Below are 23,411 nucleotides of genomic sequence, written 5' to 3'. Positions count from 1 at the left end.
GAGAGAGAGAGAGAGAGAGAGAGAGAGAGAGAGAGAGAGAGAGAGAGAGAGAGAGCGCACTTCAAAAAGGAACTGTAAAATCTAAGTGCGCTCAGGGCTGAAGAGATAGATGGCTCTGTGGTTAAGAGCACTGGCTGCTCTTCCAGGGGGCAAAGGTTCCATTCCCAGCATCCATACGGTGGCTCACAACCATCCGTATCTCCAGCGCCAGGAGAGCCTTAACTCGCACTGCACATATGTGGCACACAGGCAGCCATGTAGGAGAATGTCCACACATTTTATAAAAGTGCTGTTGCACCAAGGCCTTCACCTTAATAACGGCAATGGTGGAGAGTGGGTCTATTACAGGGCCACCACAGGCCCCTGGCACCACACACGGTGACAAGCTCCATAAGACACCAAACAAAACAGTGGCACAGAGAATAAGCAGTCAAGGCTGACCTGGGACCTGTGGGGCCGCTCTTACGACAGCTGGGGAATGGCACATCTTTTGCACAGATGCAAAAGATTATTTCCTTTTTTTTGGTGGCAGCAAAGGCTCTGGGGCTGACCAGGCCCTCTTCAACGCTTTCCATGTCTTGTACTTGCTATTCTTAGCTGAGCCACTGTAAAGGTCAATTTAATCAACACGAGAACTTTTTCGGTGCCAGCATAGAAAGAGATGCTGGGCAGTAAGGGTTCTTCAGGCATGGTTTTAATTTGCCAATTTATGGGGCTGGAAAACCCCCGGAGCAGCTGGCTGGAGTCAACATCATCCTCACAACCTTAGGCAGGCGCTCAAGTTTTAAAGGTTAAGAGTGAAAAACAGGAAAATTGAAGTCCTTCACTGATGCTCAAGCATACAGGACACCAGCTCTCGGCTGCTCGATGTGAACAGCCCGGGAGCGCCCACTTCCGGCACAGGAGTACCCACTTCCGGCTCTCTCTGCAGAGAGGACAAATTTCTAGTGGAAACATTCACCGCCACCCTCACCACGGACACTGAGCTACGCCCTGAATGCCCCTTACATTAGTCATATGCCAGGCAACATGCGGGATACTACAGCCATGGAAAGGCAATCGGCAAAGGGCAAGTTTCCACTGCTCCCAGGAAGGGCAGACAGGCACCAGTTGGACTATGAAATACTAGCGACACACCAATCTTTTAGTTAGAAAGCTGGGCTTGCAAGGAAGCTGCCCCAGGAAACAAAACTTGTGGAGGGGAACTGGAAACCACATTCAGAAGCGAGGCCAGACCTTTCTAGGTGCCCTGCACAGTGGGCTACATGACCTGGGATCGGTCTGAAACAGGAGAGGTGGAGCCAAGCCCCAGTATACAGAGATGGGACCCTCTGAGTGTGCTGCCTTCAGGGCGTGCAAGCAGGTGAATCTCTGTGTATTCAAAGCCAGTCTGGGCTACATAGCAAGTTCCAGGACAGGCAAGGCTACATAGTAAGACACTGTTTCAAACAAAACAAAACAAAATAAACATGCAAAAATATGGGACCCTCAAAGGGAAAATACAGATTAAAAAAAAAAAAAGCCCATAGTACAAAGTAGTAATGAAGAAGATATGAATGGAGTGGAGAGGGGCCTTCCCTCAAACTAACATGAGACTTGACTGGAATACCCACCGTGGTGGTTTGAGTATGTTTGGCCCATGGGAAATGGCACTATGAGGATACGCGGCCTTACCCAGTACTGAGGAGACTCCCCTCCTGGCTGCCTGAAGAAGAGAGTCTTCTGACTGCCTTCAGATCAACTAGTAGAACTCTCAGCTCCTCTCCAGCACCAAGTCTGCCTGGATGCTGCCGTGCTTCCCACCATGATGCTCCAGCAGACAGGAGCGTGTGGAGGAGGGAGCTGAGGCTGGCTATGGAGAAAGAAGGGCCTCTGGGCCTGTGAGATAGATGGCTGAGTGGATAAAGGTGCTTGCAGCTAAGCCTGACAACCTGAGTGACCCCCAGGGACCTACACGGTGGAAGGAGAAAACTGACTTCTGGAAGAATTGCGGGGTGAGGTGTGGAGGCAGTTCCCAGGCCAGCAACAGCCTTGTGACATCTTGCAAAAGAAATATAAATACCAAAGAAATCTAGCCAGAAGCCCCATGTTTTATGATGTGACACTGACATGCCATCCAGGGACAAATGAGAACGACGGTTCCAGTTGAACAGTGATGTTTTTATCTGTCAGGCTGACAAGGGATCAACGGTGCTGGCTAGGTTTATGTCAACCTGACATGAGCTGGAGTCATTCTGCAAGGCAATTCAGAAAATGTCGGTACCAGATTGGCCTGTGGGCAAGACTATAGCACTTTCTTAACTGAGACCGATGTGTGCAACTCACTGTGAGCCCAATCCCTGGGCTAGTGGTCCTGGGTGCTATGAGCAAGCAGGCTGAGCAACCTGTGGGAGTGAGCCAGTAAGTCAAACCCCTCCACAGCTTCTGCCTCTACTCCTGTCTCCAGATCCCTGTCCTGACGGTGGACTGCGATGTGGATCTGTGAGCTGAAATAAACCCTTTCCTCCCCGGGTTGCTTTGGATGATGGTGTTTTAATCACAGCAATAGAAACGCTAAGACACACAGTAAGGAATCCCACAAATGAGGCTCTACTGAAGACGAGTTTGCAAGTAAAATGCAAAATATATAAAAACATGATCTATCACAAACAAGACTTGGGAAGTTCAACAAATAATAGGCTAATACCAGCTAGAAGGAAAATGACCTTATGTGATAGTGGCCAGAGGAGAAGAGGTTTCAGCCAGGTGTGGCTACTGGTGTATAATTGCAGGACTCAGCAGGCTCACGCAGGAACACCAGCAGGAGCTGGTCTGAGGTACAGGGTACCCCATCCGGGAAAAAGACATAAAGAAAACATGAAAGGAGGGGCGGGAAGGAACAAGGAAGGGAGGAAAGGGGGGAGGCAGGAAGGTGGGAAGGAAGGAAGGAAGGAAGGAAGGAAGGAAGGAAGGAAGGAAGGAAGGAGTCCAGGGAGATGGCTCGCTGGTAAAACACTTACATTGCAAGAATGAAGCCTGAGTGCAGCCCCAGAACCAGGGTACAGCACACCAGGTCTGAACCTGAGGAGAGCAAGACATGGAAAGTCTGCATGCTGTGCACTTGAACTCTCAGTGCTGGAAATCTAGAGACAAGTGGGTCCCTCGGGCTCATGCTGCTTAGCCTACTTGGGGGTTCTAGGCTAGAGAGACTTTATCTCAAACAGAAGGGACAATAGACTCTGAAGAAGACTATCCAAGGCTGTCCTCTGGCCTCTACACACACACACACACACACACACACACACACACACACACACGCACACACACACACGCACACGCATGCACACGCATGCACACACACGCATGCACACACGCACACACACGCACACACACACACGCACACATGCACAGGCATACTCTTGCACATAAACACACACAAACAAAAAGAAGAGGTTTCAAATAATTAAAGCCCAAAAGAAAGAACAGACCGTGAGAAACAGAAATTATCAAAGGAGAGATAGTGGCCAATGCTTGGTTTGACAGTAGAAAGTAGAAAATGCAGAGATCAAAGTGGCCCCCAAGCCGGGCAACCGTGCCATGCAGAGTCATAAAGCATCCCATGTCTTCGCGGGAATGGCAGAGCGGATGGAGGTGGCGAATCAGAGCAAGAGCGAGCCGACAAAGTTGGAAAAATCATTAATGATAAAAATGCAGAGCAGAGGCAATGGCTCAACAGATAAGACGCTTGTCACTAAGCCTGATAATCCCAGTTCCACCCCCAGGACCCACAGGGCAGAGGGTGAACGCCTGCAAGCTGACCTCTGACCTCTACATGCAGACTGCCTACCCACATAAAATAAGTCAAATTTAAAAACTTCAATAGACGGGTTATACAGAGACTTGACAAAGTAAAAAAAAAAAAAAAAAAACAAGTAATAATCCAGAGAGCAGATTTGAGGAAATTACCTAATAAAATGTGTTTTCCTCAGTGAGAAAAACACGCGGAAATGGAAAAATTCTCAAGAAGTAGAGTGGAAGAAGGCAATACGCATAGGTAGCTGAAGAAAGGAATCCAGAACATTTACAATATGGAATCCTGGGGTGGAAGTGAATATATCTAGTATACTTTATGAAACAGGACTAGGAAGTTTTCAGATATGTCCTCAGTATCAAATAAAATCAGAATTTAAAGAGTAATTATCTCTATCTACAGGACAACAGAACAGAAAAGAAGAGGACCAAGGCGGGCGCAGGGAACGCCTGAGAGGGTGATATCAGAATTAAGCTCGAAGGACAAGAAGATGCTGGGCGCTGCTCCAGGCTGGGGAACGCAAGAGAAGACACCGCTCTGGTGTTCTCAAGGAGCAGAGGGAAGCTGGTACAGGTCGGTACGGCGGATCTCAGGGGCTCAGCAAGAAGCCTGGCCTCTGCCAGTCTCTCCTTAGATCGCGGCGACTTTAATAGATTGAACGAGCATTTGAAACCCTCATAACTACTTCCCAAATACAAGGTAAACAGTAAGATAATTTTCTTCCATCCTTGAACCTAGGAATGGCTCTCCAGAAAACAGACAAGTTCTTGTACTGCACACCCACTGGTACAGGGTTTTCCTGATTTAGGGACTGAAGCCAAAAGAGAACAAAGCTTTCACAAGACAGATGTGAGTCAAGGAGAGGTGGCAAACAGAATCTCCAAATCCTGAAAAGTCAGGATCTTCAGGGCCAGCTCTTTGGTGGTTATAAAAATATTCTCCACAGCTACATGGATTTACTTAGTGGGTTTTGGGGGGGAGATGGGGGTGGGGGTGGAGATCGAGACAGTCTATGTTTCTCTAGTCCTGGGACTCACTATGTAGACCAGGCTGGCCTTGAACTCACAGAACCCACTTAATCTCCCTCCCAATTGCTGGGATTAAAGATGTGAGCCACCATGCCCAGCTACCTGCATTTTTAACAACCAGCAAGTTAAGACAACGTCATCATCCCTAATATTGATTTTCAAGGCTACTCACAAAGCTAAGGAGGAGGGAGCATTCGTTTGCCCAGGGGACACCCTGAACAAGGTAGGAGGAAGGACTGAGCAGGGCTCCTGCCTGTCGGTTCCCACATTAGTCTAACCCTCCCCACAGTGAGGCTATCATATACTAATTTTGTATCCCCCACAATGTATATTGTGCCTGACCATTACACTTTAAGCTTTGCTTAGCAAAAGGTGAAGTTCATCCTTTCTGAAAGAGCGGGCTACTGCTAAGATGTTAACCAAGATTCAGACATGTGCGCAGAGGCATTGGGGGTGGACTTTTGAGCTGTTTGGTAGAATTCAGCAGTTTCCCAAAAGAACAGTCTGAGCTAAATCTGCAAGTACTGCTGACAGAAGCAGCAGACCAGCCCTGATAAGATTCAGCCTCACAGCTCGTGGCTTACTGTGTGGTTCACCCCTTAAGGGCTTTGCCCCCTCTCCCATTCATTCTCTAGATACAAAGTCCAGAGCCTGGAGCCAGCAATGCTCTAGAAAGCAGGAAGGTAACAGGTTCATGCTAGCCTTCCCTTAAGTGCTGGTGAGCAGAACTACCCGAGGTATTTATTAAGGTACAGCCAGGACCTCTGGCATCATTGACTGAAAATTCTCCTCGCTAAAACATTCCCTGAGCAGGTATGGTGGCACTGGAGTGCAGTCCTACGACTTGGGAGGCAGAGGCCGGAGGGTGAGGAGCTCCAGGCCATTCTTAGGTACATAGCAAACCTGAGGCTACATGAAACTGTCTACACACACACACACACACACACACACACTTAAAAATGAAAACTACAGGCTGGAAGGATGGGCTCAGCTGTTAATAGCACTTACTGCTCTAAAAGATGACAGGGATTCGATTCCCTGCACCTACATGGCAGCTTACAACTGTCTACTGGGGCTAGTCCCAGAGATTGGATGCCCTCTTCTGACCTCAGGGGGGTACTAAGCACATATGTGACGATCAAATATATATGTAGGCAAAGCACTTATACACACAAAATTAAAAAATAAACAACAACAAAAAAGTAAATAAAAGCTAAAAGCACTCCCTGGTTTATACATGTCATATATACTCAAGGTTGAGTGTCACTGTCTTGGATGTACAATATGTATAAAAGCAACATTCCGTGCTTTCTAAAACAGATGAGGGCTAATGTTCCTTCTAGAATCCCAAACATGTCCCAACAGTTAGTCACAAAAGCATCAACTCAGAATCAGGGCGTATTAAATTATTTGCCCTACGTCCCATTCCTTAAAAGACGCAATAAATCATAAACATATAATCTAAAAACAAGTGACAACTCACCAGGCAGCCCCCACCTGGCAGTCCTGCTGCCTCTGAAGCTGCCTCGTGACTGAGACCTCATTAAACTGCCCCCAAACAGAGCAGCAGAGAGATGAAAACCCATTTCCTGTGTTGCTATTAGGAACCGGACAACACCCGCACCAAGAGCCACCTGACCCTATAGGAAAATCCCAGAGTGAAAACCCGAAGCTGCAACACACCCCAAGGTTTTCCTAAAGCCCACTTGGTAAGGCCCTGGCACTACAGCTCTGTGGGGTCCTGCTGGCCACAGGGTATAAGATACCATACCACAGGATCATTCTTCCACTCCTGGACACCCCTAGAAGACAAGGCGGCCCCAGTGACCCCACCTCACTAGCCTCTTCTTCCACAGGCCTCTAAGAAGTGTGACTCCTTTTAATAAGGACTGACTTAGAGAGCAGAGGGCTGAAATGGTGAAGGCAGGGCATAGGCTGGGCGCAGGCAGGGCAGCTGCTTACTGTGTACTTTTCAAAGTACGACACACTTTATCTTTTTCTTTTTAAGCTGCTTACATTTTACGAATATGAGTGTTTTGCCTACAAGTAGGTAAGTGCACCATGTGCCTGGTGCCCACAGAGGTCAGAGGAAGTTGTCTGATCTCCAGGAACTGGAGTTGTAAGCTGCCATGTAGGTGCTGGGAACAGAACCTGGATCCTGTGGAAGAGCAACCAGCATTCTTAACTGCTAAGCCACCTCTCTATCCTCTGATCCAGCTCTTCACATAGGTGTTAGGGGACTTTACTGACTGAGCCACTGTTCATTTAAAGGAGAAAAGGGAGGGAGGCAGGCAGGCATCAACATGTAAGAACATAAATACAGGGCTGGTGAGATGGCTCAGTGGGTAAGAGCACCCGACTGTTCTTCCAAAGGTCCAGAGTTCAAATCCCAGCAACCACATGGTGGCTCACAACCATCCCTAACAAGATCTGACTCCCTCTTCTGGAGTGTACAGCTATAGTGTACTTACATATAATAAATAAAATAAAAAAAAAAAGAAAGAACATAAATACAGGGGTTAGAGAGAAGTTGCAGCAGGTAAGAGTGCTTGCTGCTCTTCTAGAAGGAGCAGGGTTCAGTTCTCAGCCCCTTCATCAAGTGGCCCAGAATCGCCAGAGTAACGAATGCAATGCCTTCATGTGGCCTCCAGGGGCACCTGTACACACACGCACAGACTTACACTTATAAATAATAAAAATAAGAGCAAATCTTAAAGGTATTTATTTTCTTTGTTTTTTAAAGATTTATTTATTATTATATCTAAGTACACTGTAGCTGTCTTCAGATGCACCACAAGAAGGCTTCAGATCTTAGTACGGATGGCTGTGAGCCACCATGTGTTTGCTGAGATTTGAACTCAGGACCTTTGGAAGAGCAGTCGGTGCTCTTAACCACTGAGCCATCTCTCCAGCCCAGGTATTTATTTTCTAATCCCCACATTTACTATTACTCTAGAAAAATCAAGAGCACAGACTCGCCTGGCTCCACCCTCGCCTGGCTCCATCCCTTCTCCCCTCATGCCGATGACCCAGCCATCTCCTGTTTGACTCAGTCACGCTGGGCTGATCCCTGTATGCAGCTGATCATCTCCTCCAGCTTTGTGGTCACTGGGGGTAAGGCAGGCTGGGGAGGACCGAGTATCAGCGGCACCCCTCGGTTTTCTAGAGTGACGCTCAAAGCAGTGCGCCACATGTCCCACGTCAGACAGGGCCAGTCTTCCTGGTCCTCAGGAATCCCCGCCACCTCAGCAAATGGGAAGAGAACCAGGCCGCCAGTGTCAAGTGCTGAAGGGCTTTTCTTTCTTAAAATTTTATTTATTGTTTTTTATGTGAATTGGTGTTTTGCATACATGTCTGTTTGTTTATGTGAGGAAATACCCATTTCTTTGACCAGAAAGAAAAGGTATAGTTTTCAGAGGGACCTGAGCGACCAAGGCTGTGTCACTGGCCTGCTTTAAGAGAAACTCACCAGTTTCAATGGCACCCAAACGCATACGCCATAGGGCTCACCTCACATGGCTGTCCCTTGCAACCCACAGTGTTCCAGTCGCCTGTTTGCTCCTACCTTGGACAGACAAAGAAACCCTGGGTCACCAAGGAGCTGTCTCCAGGACTGAAAAACTTCAAAGAATCAAGGACTTTCTAAAACTCGACACCTACATTTAGAGGTTGAAACAGACTCCATGGTTTAGGAAAGGGTGGAGGGTTGGTCTGTTATGAGAATTAGACTACAATGGATCTAGGATGCTGTAATAGATATGGGGCGCGAAATATGGCCTAGTAGTGAAGTAACTGCTGCCTGACCGTGTAAGCTGTCGAGTTTTCTGGGTAAGGTTTCCATCTGGCCCTGCTGGGGGGTAGATACCTAACTCACACAGGGTAAGAGATGAGATTTCAGGTCTACAAGGGTTTGGGATTATTTCCTCCACACACACAGAAAATAACTTGTCTGTCCTTGATTAGACAAGTCCTTGCTGACTAAGGGGCAACTGGACGTAAAGGCCCAAGTCTTTGGGAAGGTCACCAACGCAGGAGGCTTAGGAAAAGGTGCATCTGCCTTGCCTTCATTGCAGCAGCCATCCCATGCATAGTGATACACACCTACCATACCATCCCAGCTCTGGGAAGACCAAGGCAGGAGAGTTAGGAGTTCAAAGCCAGCCTTAGCTACATAGCAAGCTCTCCTCTCTAAGGCCCATGACTCCCTCTCAGAACAGCAACTGACTGGTGTCAGGAGTTTCTACCCTAGGGTTTTGCATTTAGTCAGCCAGCCTACAGTCAGCCAATCGTGTTTAGACATGGGGGGCGGGGCGCGCACCAAACTGCCCCTAGTTTTAAAGCACTGTTCTAGTCAAAAATCACATGACTGTGTTCTGTGAAGTCTCTTTCGCTGATTGGCTTACGGATTCTGTGCTCTGTGAACTCCCAAAGGACAAGACTGAGGTCAGTATCACACACACGCATCTACTCCAACGAAAACCCTTCAGGAAACCCTAGGCTTGAGGACTATGGAGCCACAAAGCCCTTGGAACAAGTCACTCTTGGTCTCTCATGCAGCAGCCTGCAGAGAACCTCCCAAGATTAAAGCCGAGAGATCTCATTTCCCAGGTGGGTGAGAAATGAGCCCAGCTCCCCAGGTTTACAGTAACCCAGCACAAACTGAGCCCAGTTCCAAAATTCAGAACCTCTCTCAGAGGTGGGAGAATGGCTGCAGATACTTCCAAGCGTGCTGGAGTCCGCCCCAGCTTATCCCAGGGCTTCCTATTGTACAGCAGGGCCATATTCCGGGTGGGACGTCATGAGTGTTTGTGGTTGGCGGGAACCAGAAAGTCCAAACCCTTGACTGAAAACCACGCACTAAGTTAGGCACTGTCTGAAACCAAAATTGAGACCTTGCGTCACAGTTCAGTGGAAGCCCCTGGAATCCTGTCTGTTGGGCAAAGGAGCCAAACAATAACTACAAAGCTGGGGAACCGAAGTCTCAGACAGAACACAGTACCAGTAAACCCCACGCTGCTTCCAGAAAGAGAAGCCAGTGTCACACGCCAGCCATCTGCAGAGCCAACATCCTTTTCTGGAGCTGCCTCAGTCTGCACTCTAGAACTCAGTCACTGAACAGGATTTATTTTTTAATTCTTAAATATGTTTTTATCCTCTACTTCTATTTGAGGCTTCACTGCTCAAAACTTCCTATAATGGACACAGAAAAGGCAATGGCTACAGATTTTACTTTTATATATTTGTAAGTAGACTACGCAATACATTTCAACATACTGATACACACATTAATCCACAAAGAAGTGTATATCATAGAAGAGAACACTGATTAAAGAAATACAAAGATATGGCATTATTTCTTTTCCTTTTCCTTTTTTTTTTTTTTTTTGAGTCAGAGTCTTATCACATAGCCTACGCTGGCCTCTAACTCACTACATAGCCAAGGGTAATTTCCAACTTTCAATTCTCCTTAGCCTTCTGCCTTCCTTGAGGTCCAGGTTTTGAACTCTGCCCAAAGAAGCAGTGGCCATAGATGACACAGAAATTAAGGCAGGTTACCATTTAGGGTTGTTTCAACTCACAACTTGCAGATCAGCAGCTAACAGCAAGATGTGCTAGTGATGGAGAATTAAAAGACCAGTGAAGTCTGCTAAGACATGAGAAGAAATTCCCACAAGACAAGGACTTTTACAGCTTTTTAATATAACTAAATTAGGGTTTGCTTGGTTTTTTGTTTTTTTTTTTTAAAGATTTACTTATTTATGTATGAGTGGTCTATTTGGATGTATGCCTATATGCCAGAAGAGGGCATCAGATCTCATTATATATGGTTGTGAGCCACTATGTGGTTGCTGGGAACTGAACTCAGAACCTACTGGAAGAGCAGCCAGTGCTCTTCGCCACCAAGCCATCTCTCCAGCCCCCAAATTAGGTTTTTTTAAAAAATGATCAAATAACTGTTTTCATGGAGTAAAATTTACCTCTTTAAGGTAAAGAGATGGGTCAAAATCAAGGGCTCTCTCTCCATCACAGGAGAAAGCGACCATTGTCTTTGACTCTGTCCTAGAGAAAAGTCACAGTCAACAGATAGGGTCCTTTTGCCACCAGGTCCTGGTCTTTCTTCAGCCTTTCTCATCAGAGATGTCACAAAGAACAAGTCACACCTCCTAAAAAAAAATGCAGCATCTTCCTACAAAGACCAAAGGGCTTCAAACCCTAACCTAGGCAGGCCTGGGAAAAAGACCTTCCTCACCTCCCATCGCAGGGCAGAGCAGGGGTGTTCCCCTGCCTGTTGCAGGATTTCTACAATCAGTCCAGATAAGGGCTCTGGCTCAGCCTCCGACAGTATAAACAAGGGTCACTTTGGTGGCTGCTGCATTATACACAGCTAGTTCCCTTCCAAGCTGAATCTTGCTTAATTTGCCCTGATCCCAGTGGAGTGGAGGCTAAACTCAAAAGGGTCAGGGTGACGAGAAGCCAGAGCCTGGTCCTCTGTCACAGAGCAGGCAACAGGCCACAGCACCAAGCCAGAGTGCTAGGGAATGCGTCATGACCATTACACCACTAGTACACTGGAGCACAGACCTCCTGAATCCCATTATCCCATTCTCCTTTTGGCAATACGGAGATAAGACCCCCTCACATGCGGTGGTGGTCTTGAAGTAATAAATGCTACCCCCCAAGTAAATGTTGGCTAATAGTGAGCAAACCCAAAGCCAGAGACTTTGGTTACAGATAGCTCCTCAGGAGACCAGGAGTCGGCCTCCTTATGCCTCTTGTCATGATCAATTTCAACATGGACAAAAGACTCCAAGAAGGTCAAAGACTTATTTTCAGTTCCACTGGAGACCACATATTTCTGGTGTTAGAAACCACCTCCACCTCCACCTCCACCTCACTCCTATAGCCATGACGTAGACAATTTAGGACACAGTAGGCCTCCCCCATAGAAGACAGAATTTTAATATAAGTTATTGTCTCCAAGGGTTTAGCCTGTGTTCCACTGACTGGAACAACTGTGTAACAATTGGACCATCGCTTGCACAGGACCTCTTGTCAGCCTTGGAACTTCTGAGCCACCTGTCCCCTTTAATGTCATGTGAGGAAGATCTGCACCTAGTGAGTCTCTCCATTACCCATACACTGATTCTAGCAGAGACTGCGGCCCTCCCGGGTCAGGGAGAGCATTGACCCATCTTTGCATACTAAACATACTTTGAACTACTTTTGCACAATCCTCTTCAGGTACAGAATGCTGATCCTAAGAATCTTCCAGTATTACCAATTCAACACCTCCTGACACAACTAGAATTCACTCCTTTCTGCAGGCCGAGCCCCTGCTGCTGCTGCTGTTCTCTGAAAAACAACCTCTATCTTCTCAGACTTCAAGCTAGACTTTCTCTTGGCCAGAAAACCACAACATGACAGTGTGCCTAACTGTGTGCTCTGCCTAAAACCTGGGACACAGCAGCACAACCAGGAAATTTCTACACCTCGGCTCTCCCACACACTGTGGACTGCTCTCCCACACACTGTGGACTGCTCTCCCACACACTGTGGACTGCTCTCTGGTCAGCACTGTAGCTTCTCCCTACTGAGCTATCCTCAATGCCCTACATGAAAGAATGCACACATACTGAGGTTCATTTGCTCTTCACACACACTGAAGTCAGGTCATGCTCCCACCCACCCACCCACCCATCCACCCATCCATCCACCCACCCATCCATCCATCCATCCATCCATCCATCCATCCATCCATCCATCCATCCATCCATCCATCTATGAAGGGCCTTATTGGATCCCTTTTACTCTATAATGATAAAAATACCTGGTATGCCTAGGGGTTCTTGTTTTGTATCAGACAAACTGAACCCCAAGATTCACAGAGAAAAGGCAGTTTCTCTTTTCATCTGCAGGAACAAGCTGAAGTCACACGCCTCACCTGATCTGTCTGGACTGCTCCTTCCCCAGCTCAGGTGTCTAGTAAACTATCTGTCAGGCTCTGGTCAGAGAACATCTCAGGAAAGCCTGCCATGGCCACCTTCCACTCGCCTGATGCAGTGGCTTTTCTCCTCCATTACCTTATCCTTGAGCATTCTCCTTTCATATTCCCACACTGTCTTGTCTCTAAGCCCCAGAGGCCAGAATCTCTCAGAATATATCTGAAATTATGTAGACCATGAACATCTGGAATAACTTAACAGAACTACTATTCCTGAGCCCCACAAGAATCTACAAAAGCTACATTTGAACAAACCCCTCTTCAGGCTACTTTCATGACATTTGAGAACAATGGAGTTAGGCATAAGGTCCTTATTTGGTATGCAATATAAGAAAGGGCCTTGTATCTTCACATCCTCGCACCAGGCTGCCCTCAGTGAGAGCCCAGCAGACAGGAAGTGCTTGCCGTGTAAGCCTGACAGCCTGAGGTCAATCCCAGAGCCCATAGTTTATCACCAAGGATCATTAGACAGCTGGTTTTACGTGACTCCATATATGGGATTGTCATATACGGAAATGCTAGAAATAACAAAACTATGTAAGCTACAACTACTTCAGCAGGCAGAGGTTGAACTGCAGAAGCTGAGGGTGCTAAGGGTCATCTAGAAGCCCTCTGGTCTTTTGCCAGAAAACTGTTCAGGAACCAGCCTAGAAAACCAGATCTTGTCCTTTGGGGTGCTCTGAGGGCCTCAGTTCAATGTTCCCCACCAACTCATTCTCTCAGCTGGGTTGGGGTTCTGGGACATAGGCCTTCACCTTCTGGTCCCTCTAGCATATGAGATGAAGTTGTCTTGGCACAGTAAGAAAGAGCCTCTCAACTCCAAGTCAGTGTACAATGATGGGCACTGAATGACGGGTGTACACAGACACTGAACTCACTCAACTTCTGCAAAGGGGCCTGCAGCCTCTTGCCCCGGTGCCACTGCAGTCACGGGTCCTTCAATACTGTGTGAATAGGGCTGGAAAGGAGGCTCAGCAGTCAGGACTATGCACTGTTCTTGTGGGACCTGAATTCGAATCTCAGCACCATGGTTGGTAACTCCAGGATCCAGTGCATGTGGTCTGTGTGAGCATTCACTCACACTCACACCCACCCACCCAGAGACACACACGCACACCAATTAGAAATAGGAATAATAGTTCAAGAGCTGGAGCTCAGGGATTCCCCTGGCTGCCCTGTGCCCAGCCCGAGGTTCCACCCTGGCACCAGACACCACACAAAGATTCTGAGCTTCCTGAGAGCCAGCCAAGATACTGGTGCTTCACACGCATTCTTTCCTGACATCGTCTTCGAGAAGATACTGTTATTTGCATTCCAAGGATGGGGTTTGCAGCCAGTGGGGACCCTGAAGGAGTCTGAGTGAGCACAAATCTCCTGCGCTCCCAGTCTTGTTCTTCCACTGTGTCCCAGCTGCGGAAGGGGATGTTTCTGCCATTCATTGTCTAACAAGGTTCTATACACCCTCCAGACCTTACCATGCTCCAAGGTCAAAGGTAGCTCTTCTTAGGGAAGGGCGCACAGTGCTCACATGGAGCTGTCCCACATCAGCTGCATCAGAGGACCACTCTGAAACTTTCACATAGGCTTGTCATGCATTCGCTGCATCAGAGGACCACTCTGAAGCTTGGCAGCGACAGACTGCTCCAGGCATTTTTCCCAACCCACTTTTAAAGAACTCGGGCCACCCCTGGGAGATCTGCTCACCTTACACTCTGCCCTCAGGGCTCCCTTCTGACTAGGGGTCTGAGCTGACCATGGCTCTGCCTCCCCCGGAGGGAGGCGTCAGAGGATGTGTGCCTCCTGAAGGCCTGCAGCTGGGTACAGTTACACATTCCAATATAGACATGCCTCTCAGACCAAGAGGGGGGTGGGGTGTCAGGCTCTCAGAAGCCCTGGAACAAATACTTGGCTCAGTGTCCACGCTCAGGGACAGCAGCCGGTCGGTCCCTTGCTACTGTTTTCTCATTCCACACTGGGTTACCGGCAGGAATCGAACCCCACCCCACCCCCACCCCCACAACAGTGGCCAACAAAGCATCAAGCCTCTGCCACAGGGGTCTGTTTGCCGTACAAATCAGTCAAGCAGGGCCAAAACAAGCAGTTCCAACCCCAGCCCCTGAAGTGTCCTGGTTACCTCAGCCCCACAGCCACGATGTCAAAAGAAAGAAAACTGCCTTCCTGTGCAGGGGGCTTAGAGCCACTGCCCACCCCTCCCCCAGGCCCTTCAGCGCCAGTGGACTGGGAAGAAATCGCTCTTGCCTCACTAAATCAAAATGGAGAAGGATGGGGGGCGGGGAGGGTCAGCAAGAACCCTACTATGCCTCACTCTTCAACAGTCTCCTCCAAATAACTGCACACACAGCTTTACGGTTGCTAATGCAAAGTCAGAAATGGACAGCCTTAGGGTCACTTCGGGGACACGGGTGTTAAGACTATGAAAGCTCTGGAGCCTAGGAGCAAGCAGCAAGCAAAGACGGCTGGAAATGTCTGGCGCTACCCTGCCAAGTCTAAGATACTTTCTAAAACATGCCCTCTACTCAAAACAGTGGTAAAACAGCAGATCCCACCCTTCCTCCCTTCCCTTCCCCAGCCCAGCCGACCGAAGATCAATGCTTGATTACCTGTCTAAGCCCCCAGAGGAACGGCATCCTGCAGGAGCATCGTCCACTAACATTAGCAACAAAGGGCTCTCAAAAGTTAAGGTCTCGGAGTGAGCATGGCCTGTGGTGGGTGGCTGCTAGCTCCGTGTTCTCAGCTCTCTGGTCTTCCAGAGCAGAGTGAACAGAGTCCTGGGACCCAGCGGGCCGCCTGCTCTCCTCACTACTCCCCCCCCCACCCCCGCCTGGCCCCGACCCACCCCCACCTTCTCGTGACATATCTCAGACGCAGCACAGCCCAAGCTGTCTGCCAAGGGGGAAATGACATCAGTTCAGGCACAGCAGAAAAAACTTCAGACAGCTGCTGAGGAATGGAATACTGAGGATGTGCAGGAAAGCCATGATGGCAGCACCAGCCCAGAGCTGGTGCTCGCTCCCCCTGCTCTGACCCAGTCCTGGCAGGCACATCAAGTCTGGGAAACTGAAGAGAGCCCTGCTTCTCTGCATAAGGACTAGTTCCCAAGGTATTGCTTCTCCTCAGGAGAGAAATCCAAGCCTGGCGACTGCCGGTTTCGAAGAAACTTCTCTCCACCCCCACCCCAATCCGTGGCAATGCTGAAAACAATAGCCAGCCGCCCCAACCTCTCAGGGAAGAGGCAGATAGATGCAGAGGGGCCTGGAGAGGCCTCTCCCGGCTTAGGTAGAAACCCTGGCGGCTGCTTTGGGCTCCCTGCTGTACAGAGGAGTTTATGTTTCATAAACATACTGGGTGCACTCAGGTGCCAGCATCTTTCCTCACTTGCCTTACAAAGGGTACAACAAGTCCCACCACACCCCCAGCCGCCAGCAGTGCAGGTCAGCTATATTTAAACCGACTCTTGGTTTGGAAAACCTCTGCTCCCTTAGATCTGCCCTGCTTCTTCTTTTTGCTAAGTTTGGTTCTCAGAGACAACCAGAAAGCTTTGCCAAAGAAGCAAAGCTCCAGGGGTCAGTGTCCTGATCGTCCTGAGGAGCAGCACCCTTGGGAGCACTCCCCAGACCTGAATCCTACACCACACACATCCGCTAGCACAAGCTCCACGTTTGGGTGTGGATTTGCAGAAATAACTCTCTGTGTGTGTGTGATCTGAGATTGAACTCACTGGCCCCACCTTGCTAGACACGGGCTCTCCCCCTGGGCTATACTACGCCCCCAGCTCAGCACTGACTCCACAGTTTCAAAGGGAACAGAGTCACTTTTTAGTGATTTAGACTGCAAATCCACTACAATTCCCTCAACTCAAGAGTCCATATGGTTCATCTTTGTCTAATTTCCTGGAGTTCTTTTCCCTCCGTGAGACTTACCAAAGGCTTCCATGACAGTGGCACTGCTGGGCCTGACCCACGTAAGCCAAAAAGGATTTCTGTAAATTACCATCTTGAGCCCACCTAGGATGCACAGCAGCAAGCACAGTAAGGTGCAGCACGAGCTGCCTGACCGTCAGACTCCAACCAGACACGGCACGCACAGCACCCAGCACCCAGCACAGTGGGGCGGCACGTGAGCTGCCTGACCGTCAGACTCCAACCAGACAGTGTGCTCCCTCCAGGTCAGAGCTGATGGCCAAGGTCACATGGACTTTCCTGACAAGAAAATGAATATGCCAAGCAGGCTGAGCCATTCCATGAGGCTCCTGTAAGGACAGACCCCTACTTTTTTCCTGAGAAGACAAAAGGCTGGTGTACTGAGTGGTGGTCTCTGTGGGTATCTAGAGCCTAGAGAGCCACTCTGGGGCAAATAATGTATTTTCAAGATACGCTCAGTCCATTGTAAGCCCTCACAAACGGGCTGAACTGCCAGACAGATGAGACTGGACATCAAAGACCAGTGAGCTGGCTTTCAACCCCTTCCCCTCATTTCCTCAGTTTCCTGGCAACCGCTGGGAACCAGAAAACATGTTACAATTTAACTTTGGCAAGCAAACTAGGAAATGTGTCTCCAGTCTCTCCTGGAGAGCTCTAGTCTGTACCGACCTAACAAGACAGACAGGCACCTGCAGTTCTCGGGAAAGAGCGCTTGGATGTCAATGCGCCTGTGTATCTATCTCACACCCACTGACCACCCACGGAGGCCAGGCAGTGAGTGTTCTCAGAGCCAGGGATACCACCATTAAATAACTCCCACGCCTTGCTTTGATGGGTTACAGAATTATCGCATATTTCTTTTTGTTTGATGGAAGTGGGGGTTGAGGCAGGATATCAAATAACCCTTACTGGCTTTGAACTCACACTTAGCCAAGCATGCCCTGATCTTCCTGTATCTACCTCCCAAATGCTGGGATTGCAGGCTCGAGCCAACACCATGCCTGAACTACTCTGTAGTCCTCTTTGAGACAGGATCTCTCATAGCCCATGCTGGCCACAGACTCACCCGCTATATACAGCTAAAAAGAACCCTGACCTGTGATGTTCCTGTCTCCACCTTCCTGGCTTTAGGCTCAGAAGGGTGTGCCACACCTGTGGTGGTGGGGACAGAACCCAAGATGTCACGTATGCCAAGCAAGCTCTCTACCAACTGAGCCACATGTCCAACCCCTGCATTTCTAAACCAAATTCATCAATGGCAATTTGGGAAGGAGTAAAACTGTCAGGGTCTGCATCACAGACTGATTTCCCCCTCACGGATCAACCTTCTGTGGATCCTGCTCCGGACAGGGCTTCTAGTCAAGGGGCTGCTGGGGCGCAGCTAAGATTATACACGTCTGAGCACAAGGCGGCACCTCACCGAGAAGCATCACCGTCAGAGCAGCATCGAATGCTCGGGAAAAGGTGCTGACAAGTGTTCACACTAACCTAGTTCTTGCCTCAGCCCGCTGGTGACTAACCTTCCCTAAACACTGAGATCCGGGGGTGAGGACAGAAAAGAAGGGGGGTTAGCTAATTCAGGCACTCTCAGGGAGGTGAGCTCACTTTCTGCCATGCCCTAGAAATATCATTACAACCCAGTGACAAATATCATCACCACAACCCAGTCCTTTGGGGTTTGAGGAGCAAGATGGCCATGGCTGCCGGCCTGGGGGTGGGGCTGGGATATTCTTTTCTCAAGTGATCCAGGCTCATAGTGGAAAGTGAGCCAAAAATAAAGTCCTCCCTCAAGTCATCTCCGTCATCTTCATGTCAAGGCAGAATGAAACAACGCAGAGCTTACCCACTTAGAAAAGGAAGCCACGCTACACCACAACTAGGCAGAATCAGCTGTCACAATGCTCTAAGCTCACCCTGCTCGCTCGCTGCCCCGGAGCGCTATTAGTGTCCCATTGGCTCAGCCCTCTCCTCCCCAGAGCACCCTCCAAGACAGCACTGCCAAAAAGCCTTACCCCTTGGGTTCTGGTTAACTTTCTATTTTGAGACATATTGCAACAGCATATATACTCAGAGACGTTACTCTTTGATATGGTCTAAGTCTTCTGACAGCACATTTCCAGACAATCCACACATCTGTATTTACACTTCTGGACGAGGATCGGAGAGCTGGTTATCTGTTCTATCGTAACCTGAGTCAGACTCAGGCACTCTACCTCACCAACACCTCAACACCACAACCCAGGATATAGTGTGACTGTCCCTACTTGGTGGCAGTAGCTGAAGCATACAGCATGCAGCTGGCTGTGGGACAGTAAGATTTCAAATGAAGGCTCTGGCTTCAAGGGGGTTTTTTATGATACAAGAGTCAAGATACCAGAAGACCAGAGCTACCAAGAGGGAGAAAAATGGATCCAAGAAGTAGCTGTGAGGATCAGGTGACTGCCAAGCACAGAGCACACAGACAGCTGGTGGGGTTGTAGCATGCCTTAGAAGACTCACACGGGGACTGACAGCAGTGTGTGTTGTGTGGTAGTCACAGCCTTGGCACACAGTTTGTGAACTGAGTTCTATACGGTAGATGACCGGCAAAGTCTAAGGTTGTCATTTATTCTCAATATGTAACAGTGCCCATATGGGGACCAAGCTGGAGACACTCCTGGGCCTAGGTTCTCTGGGACATTGAGGAACAGCGGTCATGAGACCCTCTGATAGGAAAGTAGACACCTCTAGGGGTCTCTACCTTACAGTCAAGGATGTGAAGAGAGAATGGTGTTGTCAGGACAGGACGGCTGCCAGGCCTCAGGGCAGTGGGTGCTCTCGCAGGCCCAAGACAGCCTCCTGTCCAGAGGCTCCAGCAACACAAAACATCCAAGCTTTGACTTTTCTTAGCATTGGGTATAGACCCATTTATTCACTTGAAGAAGAAAAAGAGTAGCAGGAAAGTTGGGGGTGGGGGCATTTCTCAATGTGCTAACAAAATGATCCTGAAATGATTATCGTGGGAGATGCCATGGGTCAGATTCCACCCCAGACAAACATTCACAGACCGCTGCCAAGCGGCCATGCAGAAGTCTGCTCAGCTGCCAGAAACCAAGAATCCTGGCTTATCTGTGTCCGGGAGCTGGACAAGGGCAGATGCGCAGCATACGTGCTGAGGCAGGAAACGTACACCTCGTTCGCACACACGGAGTTCTGTGAGTCACACGGCTTGCTCCTTCCTCAAAGCATCCTGAAAGCCCAAGACTCCTCTCCTCTTCCCGGACTTTCAGAGAAGGTGGCTGAGGAGAGCCCTTAGCTGCCATAGGTGACCACACGCTCCACATCAAGTAACATTCAGATATCCAGAAAAGGAAACTTCTAGCAGATACTGAGAGTTCCAATGTCCCAGATGGGGAAACCTAAGTTTGAGTGAAATGAGGTAACTGATTTAGGGTGCTCCCCACCCCCAGGAGATGGAGCGAGCACTTCGCCCAGGCCTGCGTGGTTCCGCAATGGTTTTGGCACACAGAAATAGTATTTTGACATAAATTAAAGTTGTCTCCCAGACTCATTTGGGAATCTCATACTCACGGCTGCCTCCAGCCACCAGGACAAACTGTGGTGAAGAACCCTGATTGACAGCTCTAGTGTATGTGTTGTCAAAGCAAGCGGGAAGTGTCCTTACTGGGTTTTGGACAAAGACAAGCACACACTGAGACAAACACAGGCGCTACGTAATAAATAAAAGGGCTGGGTAGAGATGGCAGCCTAAGAACTTCTGAGGAAGAAACTGGCACAAGAGACAGCTGCAAGAATGGAAGAGGAGCTCGTGTGTGTGTGTGGGGGGGGGGAGCACACTGTAGGGAGCCCAGTATGATGGACACACACAGAACATGTGAGGAAGAAAGAAAAGGAGGCAAGAACCAAAGCATGGCGGGGCGTGTCTGTAAGCCCAGTATTTGGGAGGCAGAGGCAGGAGGATTACCACAACTTTGAGGTCCATGTGGCATATGTAGCTCAGGATGCCCTTCAGTGGTCCTACTGCCTCCCCTCGTGCTGAGATAGGCATGGGCCACGAACCCTGCTTTAATCTCCACGTTTTCAAGAGGGAGGGACATCAGAGTTACACAAGCTAAAACTCACTGACAGTTCCCACTTCTGAAATCCAGTAAAAGAATGCTTCTGAACGGGAAAGATCAGTCCGCAGACACTCACTTGACGGACGAGCATCCGCTATCTTGGGTCTAGAGCTCACTGAAGCTCCTGGTGACTCTAGGCGTCACTGACAACGAACAGACACCCCCAGGAGCACAACTTGTTCAAGAGGGGCAGAAGAAGCCTACTTCTGTTCCAAACTCTGGGTGTTTTCTGACCTTATAAATATATCTAACCAGAAAGGCGCATAGCCAAGAATCACACAGGAACTAACAAGCTGTCTGCAAACACTTTTCACGTATCCTAAACCGCACTGAAATAAAAGGGCCGGGGACTGAGTGCTTGCCTGGTGCATGGGAGGTGTGAGACCCTAGCTCCAACTGTAGCACTGGAGGAAACGGTAATAGGAGGATCGATCGTGACAGAACAGAAACAAAAGAGAGACCAGGTCACACCACCTGTATGATTCACCCCAGAAGTCACAGGAAATGGAACTCCCTCAGGATGACTGGGGCTTCCTGGGCTCCACCAAAGCTGACTTCTCTCACTTTTATGTAAACTTTGGGCAAGATAAAAATAATGTGGTCGGGCTGGTGAGATGGCTCAGTGGGTAAGAGCACCCAACTGCTCTTCCGAAGGTCCGGAGTTCAAATCCCAGCAACCACATGGTGGCTCATAACCATCTGCAATGAGATCTGATGCCCTCTTCTGGAGTGTCTGAAGATAGCTACAGTGTACTTACATATAATAAATAAATAAATAAAATCTTTAAAAAAAAAATAATAATGTGGTCTTTGGTAGGAAAGCAACTGCACTGATGGCTGACCCAAGGCAAGGACTCACAGCATCCCAACCTGAAGCAGCCTGGGATGATGGGTCCCAGCACCTGCAGAAAGCCTCCTAGTGGTACTCCACCCACTCCTGTGACTCCTCACAACCGCCCTCCCTCCCAGCTCTGCCCTCCCCCACACCCAGCCTAGCTCCTCTTCTAAGCTTGATAAAGTCTCATACAACCTAGGCTGGGTAAGTCTCATGGACCTAGGTTTGGTGAGAGTCTTCTTCTCAACAAAATAAGGTAGAGAGCAACTGAGGGAGGCACCCATGCTCAATCTGTGGTCTCATGCGCACGTACACACACACATGCACACATGTGCACATGGGCACGCGCGCGCACACACACACCCCCACCACACACAGGGGAAAGATGGAGGAAGGAAAGAACTGCTAAACAGGACTGCTAGTAACATTTTCCTGGCCACAAAAACCCGACAAGCCAGTACAAGATCGGGAGAATAACTGAATCTGACCTTGGGTTCGAGAAGTTTGATGAAGGGGTTAGGACACCCTCCTGTGTGTGCCTTTTGTTGTTGTTATTTGAGATGGTCAGTCTCCTGTAGCCCAGGCTGGCCTCAAACCTGCAACTTAACAGACAATGACCTTTATCTCCAGCTACCTCCCAAGTGCTAGGACTATAGACTAGTACCACCACACGGCCTTGTGTCTCACTATCTGGTCATCTTTAATTCTCAGCTGAGGAATTACAAGTATTTAAACCATCTCAGGGGCAAAATTCCCTTTCTCCTGGGAGGACCAGGACATGAGCTAACCTCCTCACACGGTTTTTGATTATGGGAAATGGGGAGCAGCTACTCAGCCGGTCTCCTAGCTCTCTCCTAGCTCGGGTTGGTAATGCTCAGCAATGCCTGGGGGCAGCATGAAGGATGGGGAGATTAAGCAGGGTCAAACTGGAAGCACAGCTTACAGGCACTGTGCCCCTCCCTTCCAGGATCTTACACCAGCTGGTGGTCCTTCCTTTACCACCCACCCTCTGCCCTTTGTCTAGGAGGAAAACAAACCTATTCTAGATTTACAGTTAGTGGTCAGAAACGCCAAGAGAACATACCTAGACAACCAGTCTGCAGGTTGTAAGGACCGTGAGAGCATACAAGCCAGCCGCTAAGCCAAGTGGGTGAGGACAGACGGTGGCGGAACTCAGAGGACATTGCGACACGGGCAAGGGATGCTTAGCCCCATGTCATTCCATTTCCAGCCACAGCAACTCCTGAACCCTATGCTTCCAATATACTTCAAAAATGCTTTCATCTGGGGTCCAAGTTAGGAGACGGGCAGGGCCAGGCTTACTCCCAGAGCTCAAAGTGTGTTCTTTTTAAATGTGTCTATTTTGTCTACATGTGCGCATGTGCCCACTGAGCACAGAAGAGGGCATCGGATGCCCTGGAACTGGAGCTACAGTTGTGAGCCACCATGTGAGTGCGGGCACTCACACCGAGTCCTCCGCTAGAGCAGTCAGTACTCTGAGTAACCGAGCCACCTCTCCAGCCTCCTGAGACTTTGAGAATTGTATTCCAAGTCCTAAGAGTGACTATTCTCCCCTGAAATGGGCTAGCAGATGCCAGCGTCTTTGCCTTCACACACATGGCTCTTCATTGTCAGAATCTTAAGAAACAAAAACTCGCCGGGTGTGGTGGCGCACGCCTTTAATCCCAGCACTCGGG

The 23,411-nt window shown here is 49.0% G+C and overlaps 1 protein-coding gene across 4 annotated transcripts in view; it reads right to left on the bottom strand.

The window, feature by feature from the left end:
- The window catches only part of Wbp1l (WW domain binding protein 1 like), a 57,465-nt gene that overhangs the window by 16,794 nt on the left and 17,260 nt on the right, over positions 1-23,411 (bottom strand). The window contains exon 1 of one of the 4 annotated variants that reach the window (XM_021194934.2): positions 15,442-15,604. The exons of the other annotated variants lie outside the window; for them this stretch is intronic. Within the exon in view, the coding sequence (XP_021050593.1) occupies positions 15,442-15,468 (27 nt within the window). The 5' untranslated portion in view covers positions 15,469-15,604. Of the gene's footprint in view, positions 1-15,441; positions 15,605-23,411 lie in introns of those variants that run through there. 4 annotated transcript variants of the gene reach the window in all.

This window comes from Mus pahari, chromosome 1, assembly GCF_900095145.1.
Source record: "Mus pahari chromosome 1, PAHARI_EIJ_v1.1, whole genome shotgun sequence".
Classification (NCBI taxonomy): Eukaryota; Metazoa; Chordata; class Mammalia; order Rodentia; family Muridae; genus Mus; species Mus pahari.
The sequence above is the reverse complement of the archived record's forward strand: the minus strand, read 5'-3'. Positions and strand labels throughout refer to the sequence as shown.